This window comes from Oenanthe melanoleuca, chromosome 3, assembly GCF_029582105.1.
Source record: "Oenanthe melanoleuca isolate GR-GAL-2019-014 chromosome 3, OMel1.0, whole genome shotgun sequence".
NCBI classification, from domain to species: Eukaryota; Metazoa; Chordata; class Aves; order Passeriformes; family Muscicapidae; genus Oenanthe; species Oenanthe melanoleuca.
In genome coordinates this window covers 37,618,601-37,635,793 of record NC_079336.1, presented here as the reverse complement: position 1 = coordinate 37,635,793, position 17,193 = coordinate 37,618,601, and the positions used below count along the sequence as shown (strand labels likewise).

At 37.1% G+C, this 17,193-nt stretch overlaps 1 protein-coding gene across 1 annotated transcript in view; it reads left to right on the top strand.

Moving 5' to 3' along the window:
* MMS22L (MMS22 like, DNA repair protein) overlaps nucleotides 1-17,193 on the top strand; it is an 86,522-nt gene that overhangs the window by 65,495 nt on the left and 3,834 nt on the right. Inside the window, exons 16-23 of the mRNA XM_056487856.1 lie at nucleotides 582-732; nucleotides 2,913-3,055; nucleotides 3,825-3,967; nucleotides 4,117-4,276; nucleotides 7,045-7,214; nucleotides 13,003-13,214; nucleotides 15,461-15,627; nucleotides 17,068-17,164. Of these exons, the coding sequence (XP_056343831.1) occupies nucleotides 582-732; nucleotides 2,913-3,055; nucleotides 3,825-3,967; nucleotides 4,117-4,276; nucleotides 7,045-7,214; nucleotides 13,003-13,214; nucleotides 15,461-15,627; nucleotides 17,068-17,164 (1,243 nt within the window). The remainder of the gene's footprint in view (nucleotides 1-581; nucleotides 733-2,912; nucleotides 3,056-3,824; nucleotides 3,968-4,116; nucleotides 4,277-7,044; nucleotides 7,215-13,002; nucleotides 13,215-15,460; nucleotides 15,628-17,067; nucleotides 17,165-17,193) is intronic.

Sequence of the window (17,193 nt, the reverse complement as noted above, 5' to 3'; positions counted from 1 at the left end):
TTTTTTCTGTAGTGCTTTATTTATATGGTAACTTTTGATACATGAAAGTCTTCTAAAAATAGAGAGGTACCAGCTTTTACTGAGTGAATTCTTTCCAGATGCAGTTTTTCACTATGAGAAGTGTGTTAAAACAACAAAACAAATAAATAAAACTCAACCCTGTAAAGCACAATAACACTTAAGTGTACAGAGTGTGATATAGTGGATGGAGGTAAGAAAGGGAAGTCAAGAAGACGAAAAAGCAGGTTTTAAGACATTGCAGAGGTGGTAAAACTATGCCTTCAGGATTTATAAACTGTGGTTTTGTGAATCTGTTTTAAATTGCCTATGTTAGGATCCATTTTTCCTCCTTTGCTGCCCATGTGTCTTGATGATTTACAAACTGTTTGAGATAGAGACTACATTTTTAACATGGGTACAAACAATCTCTGTTAGAATAGTTGTCCAGTTTTAATTTAGATTTCTGGTGCTTCCAGACTACACATTAGTAATTGTAATTAATTTTCAGTACTTCTTGTGGAATGGGGATTATATTGAGAAATTATAAAAATGCTGCCCTGTTTTCCTCTCTTTAAAAACAGGCTTTACTCTCCTAGCTTTGGATATACCCAGCAAAGCCCTATCAGATCTGCAGCCACAACCTGTTCTGTCAATGATGCGGCTGTTTGGATGGGATGACATGGTGTGGCCTCAGCTGGTGTCAAGATATCTAAGTCATCTAATTCAAAACAGGTGAAAAATACAGACTGTTTGTTCTTCCGGTTACCTTTTCATCCTTTGGTAGACTTGAGGAAAATCTTGGTTCAGACCGTAATGTTTCATTAAAATGTTCCAGATTTTTTACATCCTCTCAAAGAGGGTCAGCTAATGCAGATTGCCCAGGACAATCCAGTCAAATTTTTATATACCTGAGAAATTTTATTTTCACAAGTAAGCCTCTGTGAGCCTAAGACGGATGGGTGGTGGTTGTTTTTGTTGTGTGCTTTTTTTTGCCTGCCTTGCCCGCTTCTGAATCAGGTTTTAGAAGCAGGGGAGGTGAGAAATGAGATAGAAAGAGGGAATATTTCTGTGTTGGACTGTATTTGAAAGTGAAAAATGTTGCACATTTTTAGGGTACATAGTGTACTAAGGACAGTAACTGTAAATCAGGATATGGTAAAAGATTATTTAAGTGTGATTGACAAAGATGAGACTATGGCCTTCTTGCAGGGAGGTGTTAGAAAAGGTTGAATTTAGTTCCTTGTGTGTGAGTTTGGAACTTGAGAGTGTTCAGTCCTCTGCTATATTTCTCTTTTATGATTTTTATAGGATGAGTTTCATTCAAAGTTGCAGATACCTAGCATGTACTGAATGAAGTAAGAGGCACATAAATTCATTTTATAATTTGAATTTTATAATTTTGAATTTTGTTGCTCTTTATATGAGATCAAGAAAAATAGCCTATCTAAACTAACTCTGAGCATGTGAATAAGCTCACTGTTTTAAAAAGACCACTTGCCATGCTTCTAGGAGTTAGTTATTGTTCCTTCCTTTCTAAGGATTAGAAGCATATTCCTTTCCAGTTCTAGGAAGATGCCTAAGTGGCCCACCTACCAGCAAGCAAGAGAAACAGGGGTGAGACTACAACAGAAAGGAGTTTTGTGAGCCAAGTAGACTAGCTGTGTACATCAAGATTACATGAGACTGAGCTTCTTTACATGTTACTGCAAGGAGCATAGAGTCCATAGGCAACCTGTTTGTTCTCTTTTGGTCCTGGAATTCAGTGTTAATTTTTTTAAAATTTTATTTGCTTTCATTTGGTCTCCTTGATTATTCTGTCAATAGTACTTCACATGGGATGTTCAGACAAAATACGCAGATAACACTGGTTTTAAGTAAATGAAGCAGAAAAACCCCTCAACTTCATTAATGCTGTTTAGTGAGAAGTATAATCCAGTTTGGTTTCCATCTGGACCGTTCCTGATATTCTGTTGCAATCATGAGTAAAACCAGTAGAAAATAAATAGACTTACATGTACATATATCAAGAAAGTACAAGCATTTTTCATTAAAATTGAGGTATTTAGGACTGACCAGGGAGGAAGCCTCTCAAATAAACGATGTAAATATTTTCAAGAAATATCCCTGACCTGAAGCACACATGTATCTCATTTGATAGTAATTGGGAACAGAGTGCAGCACACACCTGCTGTCTTTTAGCAAGGAGTTTCTCCATAATTAATGATGCAAGGTTGATATGCTTGGGAAAAATGACTGCAGCAGCTACTCATGGTAGTGAGGCAAATAAAACTTTGGGAATACAGAGCGGTAGAGTACAGGGACAGTGCATAGAGTGACTCTGGTCTGACACCTGTCTAGTAGAATGGTAGCAAGCATTTGAAAGTGTATATGTAGCAAGTTTGTCAGGGAATGGGTATACTTGTGTGTGTATACATACCTAAATGAACATGTCTGTAAGTGTACTGCAAAGTACAGCAGTTTCCTTTCTCATCTCCATGGTGCCCTTTTGATGTTTCCCTTTGGAACTGTTTTGAACAAGGCATATCTTTATTTGCTAAAGCAGACCTTCTCTTCTCCATCTTTAATATAGTTAGATCTAAGCAGACTTCAAAGTAGCATGGGACACTTGGGCTGGCTTTATATGAAAGGTTGGAGCAGCGTGAGCAGTGTCAATAAGATGTTCCAAGCTGATTCAGATGAACTATTTCCAGCATTGTACATTGTCAGTTTAAATAATACAGTCAAATCATCCATTGTTACAGTAAGGCATTTCCCCTTGTGTGAATTTTCCTCCCTCTCTTTTTTGTAGCCAAAACGTTATGTGCATCCACAGCTAAATGAGACACTCTGTCACCTTTCTGCATACTTTTATTAGATCTTGCTACCCTTTTCTTCCTCTTCCACCTCTGCAGTTCGCTGTGTGAAGCTTTTTCTAGCATGGGCTATACATCCTACGAAGCTTTGACAGTGCGTTCGTGGTTTCGCTGCGTTTTGCAAATGTTCCTCGATCAACCAAGTGGCGCCTTGGCCAAGACAGATGCTGAGAGAACAGTTGGTAAGTGCTCACATTTCCCTCATGTTTGCAGTAACAGGGCTATATTGCAAAGCTGGCAAACATTTTCAGCTAATTACAAAATGTATTTTTGTTTGTATTCCTTTACTTTTACCTAATTACAAAATGTGTTTCTTTACACTGCTTGTGCTATTTATTGATAGTTTGCCTGCTCTGCATATGACAAATTTATCACAAACAAAGATAAAAGAGCTTGTTTCCTTGGAAGCAAAGAATAAAAACTTGCTCCCAAGGAGACAAGTTATTTTTCCCCCATGGAGAAACTGCTCTAAAAAAAGTGAAAATCTGAAGTAAATAGTCGGAAATCATGCTGTGAATGGCCTAAAAGGAAAAAAAAAAAAGGGAGGGGTGGGAGAATCTAGCTGCAATTAATTTTCCCCTTTTTTACACTGGATATTTTGCTTTCTTAGAGCAATACTTCATCCCTTCTTCTAAAACCACTGCAGTTCTCATTATCTATAGAACATGTCTTCCAGTCACTATTTCTCATCCACATCTTGCAGATTTCGGAAAAAAAATAAACCTGTAAGCTTGATTATCCATACTTAAAACTCTTTATTGTTTTATATATTATATTAGAAAAATAACTGATTTGGACTTTTTATTTTTCTGGAGAGATGCAGTTGGTTGCCAAATACTTGTGTTTTAGATATTTTAAAATAATGTTTCACATCATCATTTTAGAACTAATTTCAATCTAAAAGCATAACTGTATACTGTATTTACTGATGTGCTCTCTTGTAATAATCAGGAAAAGCCTACATGGAGCAGCTGACTGAAATGACAAGACTGATTTTTAAACTCTCAGAAGTAGAAAACATTCTTTTAAAAGCTGATGTTGGACAGTCAGTTTTCAAGCAAGACCCAAAACACGCTCTTGTCCAGTTCATTAAGGTACTGTACAACTACTCTGGGTTAGTTTCATAGGACAATTTTAGTGAAAAGAGACTATCAGATTTAGAGTGCTGAAAATGAACTTACAAAAGTCTCATGAGAAACTTAGTAAGCTGATTTATATTTATTTCAATATGTTTCTTTTCTAGGCTGTTGGTAGAACTTACAGTGGTCTTCAGACACTCCCTGAGAAATCTGCCATGGTAGCAAAGACTCTGGAGTATTTGGGTGATGTGTTAAAGTACGTAAAACCCTATCTCAAGGCAAAAGGACCTCCAGAAGGTCTGCAGCTTACATATTGGATCATAGGTAATTATTTTACACCTGTTTTCTTTTAGGAAATAGTTTTAAAGAGACAGTAAAATAAACTTATAATACTTTTTTCCCCTCTATACTGTCCATATATATTTTTTTAATATACTATTTAATTTTTGGAAAAAGAAAGCTACCAAGATGCTACAGTTAGATTTTTTTTTTTACCAGATTTTCTTTAGATCCTAATGTCTAACTTCCTTGTGTTTTTAATGGGTTTTTTTATTACCCCTGCAAATCAGCATTTTCAAAAGTTTTTGCATCTTCCATTACTGAAAACCACTGAAAATTTCAGAAACAGTGACAAGAGCTGGTTTCTGGCTGTTTAGCTGTAGTGAGAATTTTCATAAGTCATAGCAGTACCTGAAGTTACAGCAATTTATACCCACACTCTAGAAATCGCTTATTTGAAGTTTTTTTCCAATCATTGTATAGTTAAGGTAAAAGTGGAAGTGCAGTCAAGGAGTCAGAGAATTAAGCAAACTGTAGGGAGATTTTGTGGAGGGGTAAGGTAGAATATAAAACTATGGTTTTAGAGAGTTTTGAAAAGGTCTTTCACCCAGAGAGGGGCTGGACACTGGAACAGGCTCCCCAGGGAAGTGGTAACAGGCTGACAGAGTTCAAGAAGTGTTTAAACAAGGCTCTCAGGCATGGTGTGACTTTTGGTGGGTGTCCTGTGCAGGGCTGGAAGTTGGACTTGGTGATCCTTGTGGGTCCCTTTGAACTGAGGATATTCTGTGATAAGCATTATGAGGATATTATGTGATAAGTATTATGACAGGCTACATGATATGTAGTAGAGTTATGTTAGTGGCCAGATTGGCTTAGGTATGTACTTCATCTTCTTTTTTGGAACTGCTTCTCTAACATGCACTCTGTACTTCACTAAAATGCAATTCTAGCATTTATTCATTAAGTGTGGATCCACTGATAGGGTGGAAAAAGAAGAGTGCTTTAATTATCAATGAATGTGCCACTCTGACCCACTTACCTTAAAAAGCAGAGTAAACCTTATGTATCTCTTACTGTAATACATTATTATCTCTTAAAACAGAGATATTGATTTGCATGCACACACAGTTTACATCATGATTCTAAGGAGCACAGGGAAAGCATGATCAGGATGCAGATGGTGCATCAGATGTACTGGAATTAGAGTTTTATAAAATACTTATTTTTTTATATTGTGAGATCCGCATACTTTGATACACAAGATGTATATAAAATTAAACATTTTCAACATTTTCAGATGTGGGTTGGAGCCTTGGAAAGTAATTTTAGATTGGTATTTTCCTTTTTAGATTGGTATTGTCCTTTTTGTTCTTTGCAGTAGGAAATGATTAATCTTCAGTCATGCTGTTGTGTACAAGAAAATGTCCTTCTTATTTAAGAAAACATAAAGAAGGTTTAAAAGAAAAAAATATTCAAGTGTATTTCGATCACTGCTTCACTTTTTGTGGGCTTGTTAAATTATAAGGACAAAGCACAAAACTTAACAAATCTAAACACCTTCTCTCTGTCTGGAGTCAGATTGTGTCTTGTACTGTTCTATACATCACAGCAGTGATAATAGAAGGAGTACTTTAGCTGGAATGACCATGTTTCTTTCAAAGCAGGAAGCTTAGACAACATTATTAGAAGTATTGTTAGGTGATTGTTCTCTTTCTCTGTGATTGATCATTGTGTTTTCTTTCATGCCACAAGATTAATGTTGTTTTGCGTTGTTTTTAGAGATGATAATGAATGACTTTTATAGATTAATAATATCTTGTAACAGCCTACTTTTGATTTGTCCATTATTTTCAAAGTCTTAAACATGTTTCCTTGGGATATTCCTGTATTTTCAACCCAGCAAACTTTTTATTGCCTCTAATAAAATGTAAAGTTGAAAATGTCTACATATTAATCTTGTTTTTTTAATGTGTGTTTTGAGTATTAGCACTTCTGAATATAGAGTTAGTTTTTCAAGAAAAATTATACCTCACCTGCAATAAAGATGTTTCTCAAAGCTGGGGTATTTACACATCAACACCTTTTTACTTTTTTTTTTTTTTGCAAGTTAAAAGAACAATCTTAAAACTGGCTCAAAGCTGAGCAAGTGATAGAATATTGTGCTGAAAACAAGAAAGATGTTCTTTGAGACTCTCTCTTTGTGAACTGAGAGCCCACAAAGACCTGGCAAGACTGTGCTGGTTTAATGGAGCTGGTTGCCCCTCAGTCTTCTTAATCTGCTGAAATTAAATGCATTAATTTAAATTTAATTTAAAATTAATGCTAACATAAAATTGCTGTGTGAGTAGTTGCTGATGGTGGTGTTGCCACAGAGGTAGACAAATGTGAAGGGAAGGCAAAGGCAGCATTTCTCTGCAAAAGGGATGAATGCACAGAGCAAGGTAAATGTTTAAGTGCATGTGTGCTGATTGCAGTAGGGTTATGGATCAAGTTTAGCTAAGTTTTCTCAGGGACCTAAGAGACTTTTCCTTTAGCATTGCTGTCCTTTTCCTAAAGCATCTTCACTTGCCAAAAAAATTTAACTGTAATGTGTTGAATCAATTTAGTATTTTATTTTGATGAACTGTAAGTGGACTTTTGAGTTGTTTTGACTGGGATTTTTTAACAGGATGCCATGGAATGAGTATAGGAGTGAGAATTCAGTTGTTCTTGCTACCCTCAAATTATGTAATTTAAGATAATTGCTTCTTTAGGCTTTCTTAATTTTTCCCTAACCGTAAATTGCTTTGGGATTTTTGAATTTTTTTCAACAGGATGTCTAGTAAAGTTCTGTGCAGCAATACTGGCCACTTCCAAGGCACAGCAGCTCTTGTTTCGCATTGTGGATTGCTTACTGCTGCCACACTCTGTGCTCCAGCAGGACAAGGAGCTGCCTGTGGCTTTGCTCTCTGCCATTCAGGAAAGCCTGCCTCTTTATCTCCAGGTAAATATCTCAGCTCTATTATCAGCACACAAATCAATCTTCAGGGAAAGAAGATCTAATACTGCAGAGGATATTTTCTTTTTCCCTAGTTGGAACAAGCATTTTCTGAATTTACCGAAGCAGTGAGAGAGGTTCTTTTCTTCTTACAGGAGTGGAAGGAAAATTGCCACCCCTTTAGCTTTCCTCATTGCAGGCAGCTGTGTTACACTCCAGAGATTCTGGTCTGGTCACTGCATATGGAAAACCTTTAGCCAGCCTGCTGATTACACTCGTCTCCAATGTAACAGATTTCTCAAACAGTGCATCAAGTAATCATAATATGTAGTGAGAAAATTGTTAAGATGACAGAGCAAACAAATATTTTAAATCATCCTTGACTTGGCTAACTGTAGATAGTTGTAGATGAGATGCCCTTTGTTTTGTTGCTCTTATGAACAAAAGAAAATCCTTGGTGCATCATGCCACTGGTTTGTCTTAATACTAGGAGAATATGTTTTGCTAAATCAGGTTCCTGCTGTTCATGATTACATAATTAAAACCTTCTTCCCCATTATTCCTCCTACTCTTCCCTCAGTTACCCTGTCACTCTTGAAACTCTGTAAGGCTTGTTGATGTTGTAGAATGAGACTAATTCCTGCTGGTGAGAAAAAGACTGTATTTTGAAAAGAAATAAGTTGACATGTTTTCCTTGTAAATCTTTGTCTTTTTTGCTTACCATTTTCCCTTCTCTCTTAAGTCTTCATTTTGATTGCAATCTTAACTCACTACTTTGCAGGATTGTATTGTGAAACAATGCAGTTTTGACATTGTAAACATCACTTGATTTTGTTTTGTTTGTATTTTTAAGTGTTTCAAAATGCTTCATTTATTCAAAAATGCTTCCTTTTATGTGGAAAACTGGAAAAATTGTGAATTAGAATCAACAAAAACCAAAAATATTTCAAGATGAGTTTAAAAACAACAACAAAGAAAAGCTCTTCTGAGATCATTTGAGATTGAATGGATTCTAGGGACTCTCTGGCATCTCAGGTTATTGTTTCACAGTTGACTTAAGGCTACGTTCATTCTCTTCCACCACCATATGCATTCCCATTTAATTTGCTTTAATGGTTCTGTGAATAGGAATTTATAACTTGAATCAAATAGTAACTAGCCTCACAAAATAAAAATAAAAACAAAAAAAAACCCAAATGGGCATATCAGAAAAGTGATAAAAGAGTGTATGTGAGAAAGTATAAAAGTGCTTGAGTAGAATTTCTACTCAGCAGCCTTTCATTGCTTTTTTCTTCTTTAGTCTTCTGAAAAGTTCCAGGCTCCATATTCTTTTTCTTCTTCCATTTCTACAGTGTGGGCTTCTCCCGCTTTGCCCAAAAAAATTACTTCAGTTCTCAAAAAACATCTTAGTTTTGCTAGCAATGACCTGAAAAAACTTCCCTCTTCCCAGAATTTTTAGCAGGTACTCTTGATGTGGTTTTCTTGATCATTTTTGTGGGTTTTAAAAGGGTTTGAAGTCAGTCCTAGTAGCAGTTTATTAGATATATTCACTGATGCAGGAATTTTATTAAATCCTATAGAATTCCTGAATATTTTCATCTTTTAGGACAACATACGAAGCTTCTTCTCTCCACACAATGTAATTTATTACTACACAATTAGTCAGAACCAATGACTGTATCCCACCATTCTTCACCACCCAAACCCACAAATTTATTTGTTTAATTTTACACAAGCACACATAATTGTCAAAGGCACTGATTAAGACTGGATGTTGCATTTCTCTCTCCTCAGTTCAGACTGACTGTGTTTACTTGTTATAGAACTTTGAGCTATGCCCCTGCCTTTTGACAGTTTTTGGGCAGCTGGTCTGGTCTCTACTATACAGAGAGCTTATCAAGAAGTTTTTTTTCAAACTCAGTCACTGATGCTGCCTTGTCAAAATAGCTTACCTCTAGCAACTTTTAAATTAATTTTTCAGGTTTTTTTTTAATCTTACCTAAAGGGTTACTGTCTGGGTACTAGTTCTTTCACTGTACATCTGTTTTGATAATATCTTATGACCTAAGAAAGATTTTTATTGAGATACAATGTAAAATTTGCCCTCAGAATTGTTTGAATGGCTGACCTTGGAAAGTAAAGTACTAAGAATGTGAATGAACAGCCATTTTACAATTGTATGGGACTGTTCCTAAGTATCAGATAGTGAGATATGTAAAATTTAACCATAGGTATTTCACTGCTGCAAAAAGGAGTTGATTTGTGTGATAGTGGATTGCTAAAATCAACCATTGGAAGTTTCAGAGCAATATTGCTCTTGATGGATTTCTTGGAGAATGATTGGGATGAATTTTAGTACACATTTACCAGTAATATGGGAAAGAACTGAAGCAGTGGAAGAAACTTGTTTTGGAGAAGAAATACTAGTTTAAATATATCTTGCAGAATACAGTGTGGGTGTATGGAATACAGTATGCTTAATCATGGGGAAGGTGAGGTACCCTGCTTGATTTATCTGTGTTAATCCGGTCCAAATACAGGAGATTTGTTGATTTCTGTCTAAATACTGAGAATGGCAAAAGAGCTTCATTCTGAGTAGTGCTTGGCACATACACTTCCCAGTGATTTTAATGGCTCTGTGTAGGCTCAGCATTTGTCAGAGATCAGACCTTAAAAGCCCTCCCATGAGCCACATCTGTGGTCTGATATTTGAGCAAGCTTATTAATACATTTCATGAATTATAATATGTATTTAATAGGAATTGTACAACATTAATTGGTGGACAGCAGAAGATTTATTCCAACAGCAGGACTTACAGTGTAAGTCATCATTAGGTAGCTTGGCATTTCTGCAGTGAATAGTTCCAGTAATCCACACTAATCGGTTCTTTGCTCTCCACAGGTGATTTACAGATATACAGATAAATCAGAAGAGGCAGCTCTGGCCACAAAAGGCTCCTGCAGTGAACACACACAGGAATCAGTTGCCTTTTTGCTAAAATGAAGAGTAGATGATGTCATGCCTCTCTGCTCACCTTATAATGTCCTTTTTTTAAATCTTAACCTCAGAAGATGGCTAAAGAACATAGTTAAGGAAAAGAAAGCAGCTCTATCAACCCTTTATAGTCCATCTGCTTTGTAGGGATTGTCCTGGGGGTCTGATGTGATTGATTTCAAATCTCTGGTCCAGAATTGCAGTCCAGTTGCACGTGTGTTTCTTTTTTCTCTCATTTGAATGGTAGCTCCCTTCATCTCTCTTAATTACTGGTGGGATTTAAAAGAAGAAATTTCTGTGTGATTACCTTACAATCACATCCTTGGCCAGCACTACTTAGGATGTTGTGCCATTGTAGCTGGAGATTTGCAGCTACTGTGCGGGGTTGGTAATTTATGCCATGTGCCACTTGGGATATGGTGTCAGACCTTGTGCAGGTCTGTTGCTCTCTGCACTTTGTAAGGAAAAGGAGGAGTCCAAAATAAAGAACACAGTGTTGACCTGAAGTCAGTAGACCTTTTTGTCCAAGAGAGAAATGCAAGTTATTTTCTAATTTTTTGGGGTGCTGTTTCCAAATCAATTTATTTCAACTCAAAAGATTAAGATGCTTTTATGAAGGATCAGGCTGGGTTTGTTAGCTCACTTTCAAATTAAATTATTAGACCTGTAAAAATTAGTCAGCATTCCTTCAGATACCTAAATTCCAATATTATTTTCTTTTTATTGCATCTAGTTAATAACTCTAGGATCATTCTTAAAAACAGTAACTCTTACAGTTAATAACAGATGTGGGTTTTTTTCTTGATACTGTGTATCATTTGTTGATCCTCAGTTTGAAGAAATGTCTCATTTTAGCAACTGTCATTGCTAGTTCTTCAGAGGTGCTGCATTCTTGATGTGTTCCTGCAGGTATCCTCTGTAAGGCTGTGATATTCTTTGTGTCCCTTCTATCAGATAACTTAATACACTGTCATAGATGTCTGGGGTTCTTTTAGGGTTAAAACAGTCTAGAGTCTTAAGAGTGCCAGTTCCGATATTTGGATTATGGGATACATTCTGTCTTTTTGTATGAGCTTTACTACAGAAAGCACAGGCAACTCTTTATGCCTGCTGCAGTATCTTACTGAAAACATTAAACACTTAAGTTTACATACTAAATAGTCTGTCATCTCTTGCCAAGAAGTAGCAGACTTCTTTTTTTAAGAATTCTGATACAGCAGCAGCTGCTTTTTCCTACAATAATTTACTCTCTTATTCTTTACATACATATTTACTCTATTACTCTTCACAAAAGGAGGAGAAAAATCTGAAGTTTTACTCAAAGCCTCAGTTCAGGAAGTGTTTTTTTATCATTGAGACTTGCCAGAATTATCAAGGAGCCCTAGAAGTAGTTGAGGTAAAACCCTCAACCCAAATCTGCATTCAAGAGAGCCGCCAAGAGCAAGTCTTCAGGCACCTCATTTCTTGAAATCTCATGTTTCCTGTATTTGTTTACTGTGGAACCAAAAGTGGGAACTCCTCATTTCAGGACCCTCAGCTGTGCCTCAGCCTGCTTTTATTTTTTTTTTTTTTTCTGAATGTTCTGTCACATTGACACAGACAGGAATAGATGAACGTGTTTCGGGGAGGGACTCCTATACAAAAAACAACAGAAATACACTTTTTCCATAGCTGGGGAACAAAAGCAGCTTGACTTGATCTGTTAGGGGCATTAGTTTACCTCAGCAACCATAAATATTCAGACAGATACTCCTCCTACTGAAACTGGAGTCTGGATTGCAATGCTAATGGAAGTTTGAAGTACTGTTGAAATTGCTGTCTAGGGAGCTCTGTGCTTGACCTTGTTTTACACCATTATTCTTGTTGGACAAAACTATTGTGAAAACTGAGTTCTCAAGAGGCTTCTGTTTGTGCTGCTGACTGTGACCCTTGAGATAGGCGATCACGAGACCTTTTTATTTTTTTTCTTACTGATTTGTTCTTCTTGCTCTCAGTAATCAGAGGAGGGGGAAGGAAACAAGATCTTAACTTTCTTTTATGGGAACCTATTCCTGTAAGAATACTACTCTTTTTTTCAGGGATGAACCATATATATGTTCTATAACTACAGGTAGAGTTCAGATAAGCACTTTCTGGGCAAGTACTTCCATTATAGATTTTTCTCTGGATCAATATAGCTTATATTGGATAAATCACAGCAGTTTTAGCCTTATCTTAAACAGAGTTTAAAACCTCCTCTAAATCCCTTATAAATGGTGCCTAATTTACCCTAATTTGTTCATACTACGAGGAAACCTTTTCTTATTGGAGCTCAATTCTAAGTGCTCATTATTCTTCTATATCATTTATACAAAAATTTCACACGGTCCTTTACACGTAGATGAGGTATTTATTCTTTCTGTTCCATCTTAAATCTTACCTAACTTACATACTTTATTAGACCATGTACAGGATTGAAAACAGAAGTGAGAAGCTTTTAGGCGCAGAAGCTTTTTCAGGTCTGAAATTCCAATTATGTTGAATTTGAAGGGGAGCTTGCATGTCTCAAAGCTTATCTTCCAATATATTAGTGTAGTGAAAGATTTTTTTCTCTCCTTTGCAAGCCTTGCCTGCCTCAGTCTTCATTTGCAGATCATCATATATGCAGCAAATCAGTGATGCTTATTTGTCAGGCATAGTTACTCTGTGTGCAGCAGTTTACATAGCATATAGTGAGTATTTAGCCTACAGTTCTTAAAGATTCATTTAATTGTATTGGTAAAAATTTATTCAATTCCTTTCTAAAATTTTCTTCAACAGGGCCTGTCCTTCATATGTTGTCAGTCCCAAACACAGGGTGCCTATTTAAATCAACTCCTTGGGAGCATTATCCGACATTACTTTGGACGATTTCTCCCTTCCTCCCCAACTTTGCCCAGTGCTGGACAGCATCCTCTGCTCTCTGCTTTAGGCAGCTCCATCACAGCCCCCCAGCTGCTCCACCTCCGGAAGACCACTTTGCATGTCATAAGGTAAGAACCTGTGGAGTATAAAACATCACTCACTGAGGTTTCAGATTCAGATTTCACAAATAGCTGATGAGCTCAGGCTCTGCCTTCCTCTCAGCTGGGGCTCTTGGAAGAGCATGGGAGTTGCTGGGCAGGGAGCAAAGGAAGGACAGTGTTTAAATATCAGTAGAGTAAAATTGGAAAAATTTGTGAGAGTGAAATTAAGGATGAAGGTCCTAGGCCACAAGAAAATATATTGCAGCAGGTCACATGAAAAGCAAGTCATTTTCTAGGAAAATTATGCTCCTATAGACATCATCACGTGTGTCTTGGGCTGTATTTAGGGGCACAGAGTTGTAGTGCTTAGAGCTACCTCAGTTACCTGTGCATGTAGGGCCTTGTTGCTCTAAGTGTCAGGGCATACATACACAGGTGTGCCAATTGCCCTGGGGACATGGAAGACTGCAGGTGTGGGAAGAGGAAGACAGAGGGGCATGGAGACAGGATTTGTTCACTGCGCTGTCACTGCTTGCATGATGTCAACAGCAGCTACAAATCTGTGCTCCTGCTGCTGAGAGGCTGGCACTTGGTTTTATGTACTGCAGAATAGTGAACAACCTGTATTTTTTGTCCACGTTGGGAAAGGATATAAACCCCCTCAAATACAGGCTTATATCCACTGTAATTGGATCTTTGTTTGGTAAAGAGTGGGTATACGTGTTGATCAGAAAAAGAATGTTAGAGCTGACCTTGGGTAAATACATAGGCAATCTTGTAAGTAAAGCCTGCATTATCACATATTAATGGAGTGAATTAAGATTTCACAATCTTAGTTCTGACAAACTTCGTCATCTTATTAAAGTTATTTTTGAATGTGTGCATGTATGTGTGAACATGGGGATTGAGAGTGGAAAGTTCTGAAGGTGTAATGGCACTTGGTGATTTTTAAGATGTGAAACATTCCTTAGTGATCTGGGAAGAATGTGTTAGAACTGAGCAGCACTCTGGTTTGCAAACTGCTGGGTGGTCATGGGGGAGTCACGGTGTCTGTGCACAAATAGGTGCAGTTTGTTCACCACTTTGCCATATGAAAGCAGTGAATGTATTGCTGCTGCAGAGAGGAAAGGGAGCCACACCATCAGGATTGTATTGTCTGGGTCAGAGAGCTGTTGTACTGGAAGAACACACTGAAAAAATTGTGGGAAATTTTCAGAGTAATTAGAGAGACAAGATTTCAGAGTTGCTTATATTAAAGTAAGACCACATGATACAAGAACTGTGGGTGCCACAGCTTTCATTTGCCAAGTCACACCAGTGCTCTGAAGTATGCAGAGCTCAGAAAGTCATGTTACATTGTAGAAGTTGTAGAAGCACCCTTTCCTGAGTTTTTAATAAGGATGCTAGTTTTTAATTGATGCATTGCTATGTATGCCTTGTCCAAGTAGATAACAGTACCGAATATTAAATATCTTAAAAGGTTTTTTTGAAGGTTCTAGGAATGTTCTTGCTGACTGATGAATAAATGCTGTGTTCTCTTTCACCTGTGTGACTTATTGTCTTCAGATTCCATTAATTTGTGGTGCCAAACCAACAGCAGTTCATATTCTTGTATTCTTTTGTGGAAAATGAACAAATCAAGGTGTTAAAATTGGAACACTCCATGTGTGTGATGTTAAAATTTGTTCTTGTTGCAGATTGACAGGTCACCTTTTATCCTTGTGCCAGATTTTATATTGGAGATGTTTGTGTTAATTCTGACAGAACAAAATCAGTCATTGGCTGTCCTGTTACAAAAACATACTGTTGACAAAAATCAAATAACAGTACCAGTGTAACAACAGAGCTGTTATCACAAGTATGATTGTGAGTTTGCAAAAGCCCATAAAGCTAAATAATGTAATTAAATAATAACTATTATTCATATTGTTTTAGGATTTTAAAATCTTGATTCCTTCGTGAATTCAATTATATTATGAAGCTACCAATTTAACTTTTAATAGTCACACTTGGGTTTTTAACTGTAATTATAATGGCTCTTATTTCTCACTCCTCTCTGAGGAGTCAGAAGATATCACTGTCCTCTGACAAACTGGTAGTCATTGCTATGGCTAAGACAAATAGAAGCCATTATTTGAGCCTAGATAAAGATAGAAATCTATGTAATAGGCCTCCTGCTGAAATATCAGTTATTTTAAGGTATATGGTGCTTGCATTGCATGGAAAAAACCCCTAAATCATAGACTTTGTTCTGGCTTGCCATGTCTTCCCAGGGAAAACTACCTGCAGTTCAAAGGGCATGCTCCACCTCCTCGCTTGGCCTCTGTTCTTGCTTTCATTCTTCAAGTACTTCAGAGAACTCAGAGCATTGAACTGTGTGACATCGACTTGGTTCTCCCAGCTGTGTTGAAGTGCTTGGTACTGGTTAATGAGCTGCAAGGTGAGCTGTTTGTTTGCTTTAAGTACACCTTTCCACACCTGCAAGATTTCTGCACTGCTTTCATTCCAATATTTAAGACTCTCAGATGAGGTGAATAAAACAATCTGGCCAGCTAAACTGGATGAGGCTTTTTTTATTTTTGCATTAACTGGTCTGGGACTTCTGTCTCTCAGGCAGAGAAGTCCTGCCTCATTTAACTTTCTAATGAACTGATTCAACTTCTCAGGAATCTGAAGGCATTTTGTTTTTCCCCATCCTTCCCACATAATCTTCTCCATTAGCAATTGTGGAATTCTTCCACCTAAAATTCTGAGACCAAATAAGACTAGTGTATGTTCTCCCCATAGAGGCATACATGGATTAAAAGTAGCATGTTGGTCTCTGAAGGTACTTTTGAGTTTTCTTTCTTCTTTTAGCATGCTTTGTTTTATAGCAAGAACATCTTTATTTTTAGCTACTTAAAGAATGAAGCACTCTTTTCACACCACCATTGTATAACAAATGTACCTGAGCTCAAAATTTCCATTTCTTGCTGCTAGAGAGGCATTAAGCAAAATTTGGATTCACCTCTGACTTCTACTGGGAGTTTTCTCTTATAAAGTACTGTTTGATTCTGGTCTATAATGGTTTCAAGGACAAGATGTGCTTAGGAAATTGGCTCAGTCATCACCAACTTTCTTCCTCCTCTTGCCATCACAGCCATATCTGAAATAAACTCAGCCATGAAAGCTGAGTACCCACCTTGCCATGTGCCAGGAAATGACCTGGATGTCCTGTAGCCACCAGCTACACCAGCCACCTGTCCTGCTGTAGCCACCAGCTCCCTGCCTGTCTGGACAGGGCTCTGCTGCACCCTTCTAGAAAAGTCCTTGCAGCCCAGTTTCACCTTTATAAAGGAAGAGCTGTATCTTGCAACTTGGTATTTATTTGGAAACAATTATTGAGAAAACAGTGGGGGAGGTTGTTGGGTTTTTTAGGGCTTTTTTTCCCTTAAAAAAACAGTTCAGGTGCATTTCAGAACAATCTCCACCACTGAAAGTACAGAATAGATCCACATAGCTTTGAGCAGGATATAATGCTGTGACTATCTTTCTTTTGAATCAAATAGGAATGCTTAAAGAATATAAACAGAACTTACATTTAAATAAATCCTCTGTTTCCTCTAAATGTATATCTCTTGGCTTTAACTTAAAAAGACCACAGTGTATTTAAAAATCTGTTTAAAGGATAATGGTGGTGAAAATAAGACTTCTGCATAAACCTGTAACTCATTCTGTTCTTTATAGCAAATCTAAGTGCTCTCTCAATCATTTCACTTACATAAAAGAAAGATGAAATCCTTTTCTTTTCTCATTTAAAATTTTTTGTCTTCATGAAAGACATTCTCCAGATGGTCAATTCAAGAGCTCTGTGTGAATCTTGTGATTTTTTCTTTTGCAGTTAAAAAAATATCTACAGACATTGTACAGTACATGGTAGAAGGCTGCCAAGCAGGGTCAGGAGGAGAGCATGCCACCCAGCTGACTTCTGTGTTTAGGTAACCAGAAAATATGCCAACTGGCAGCA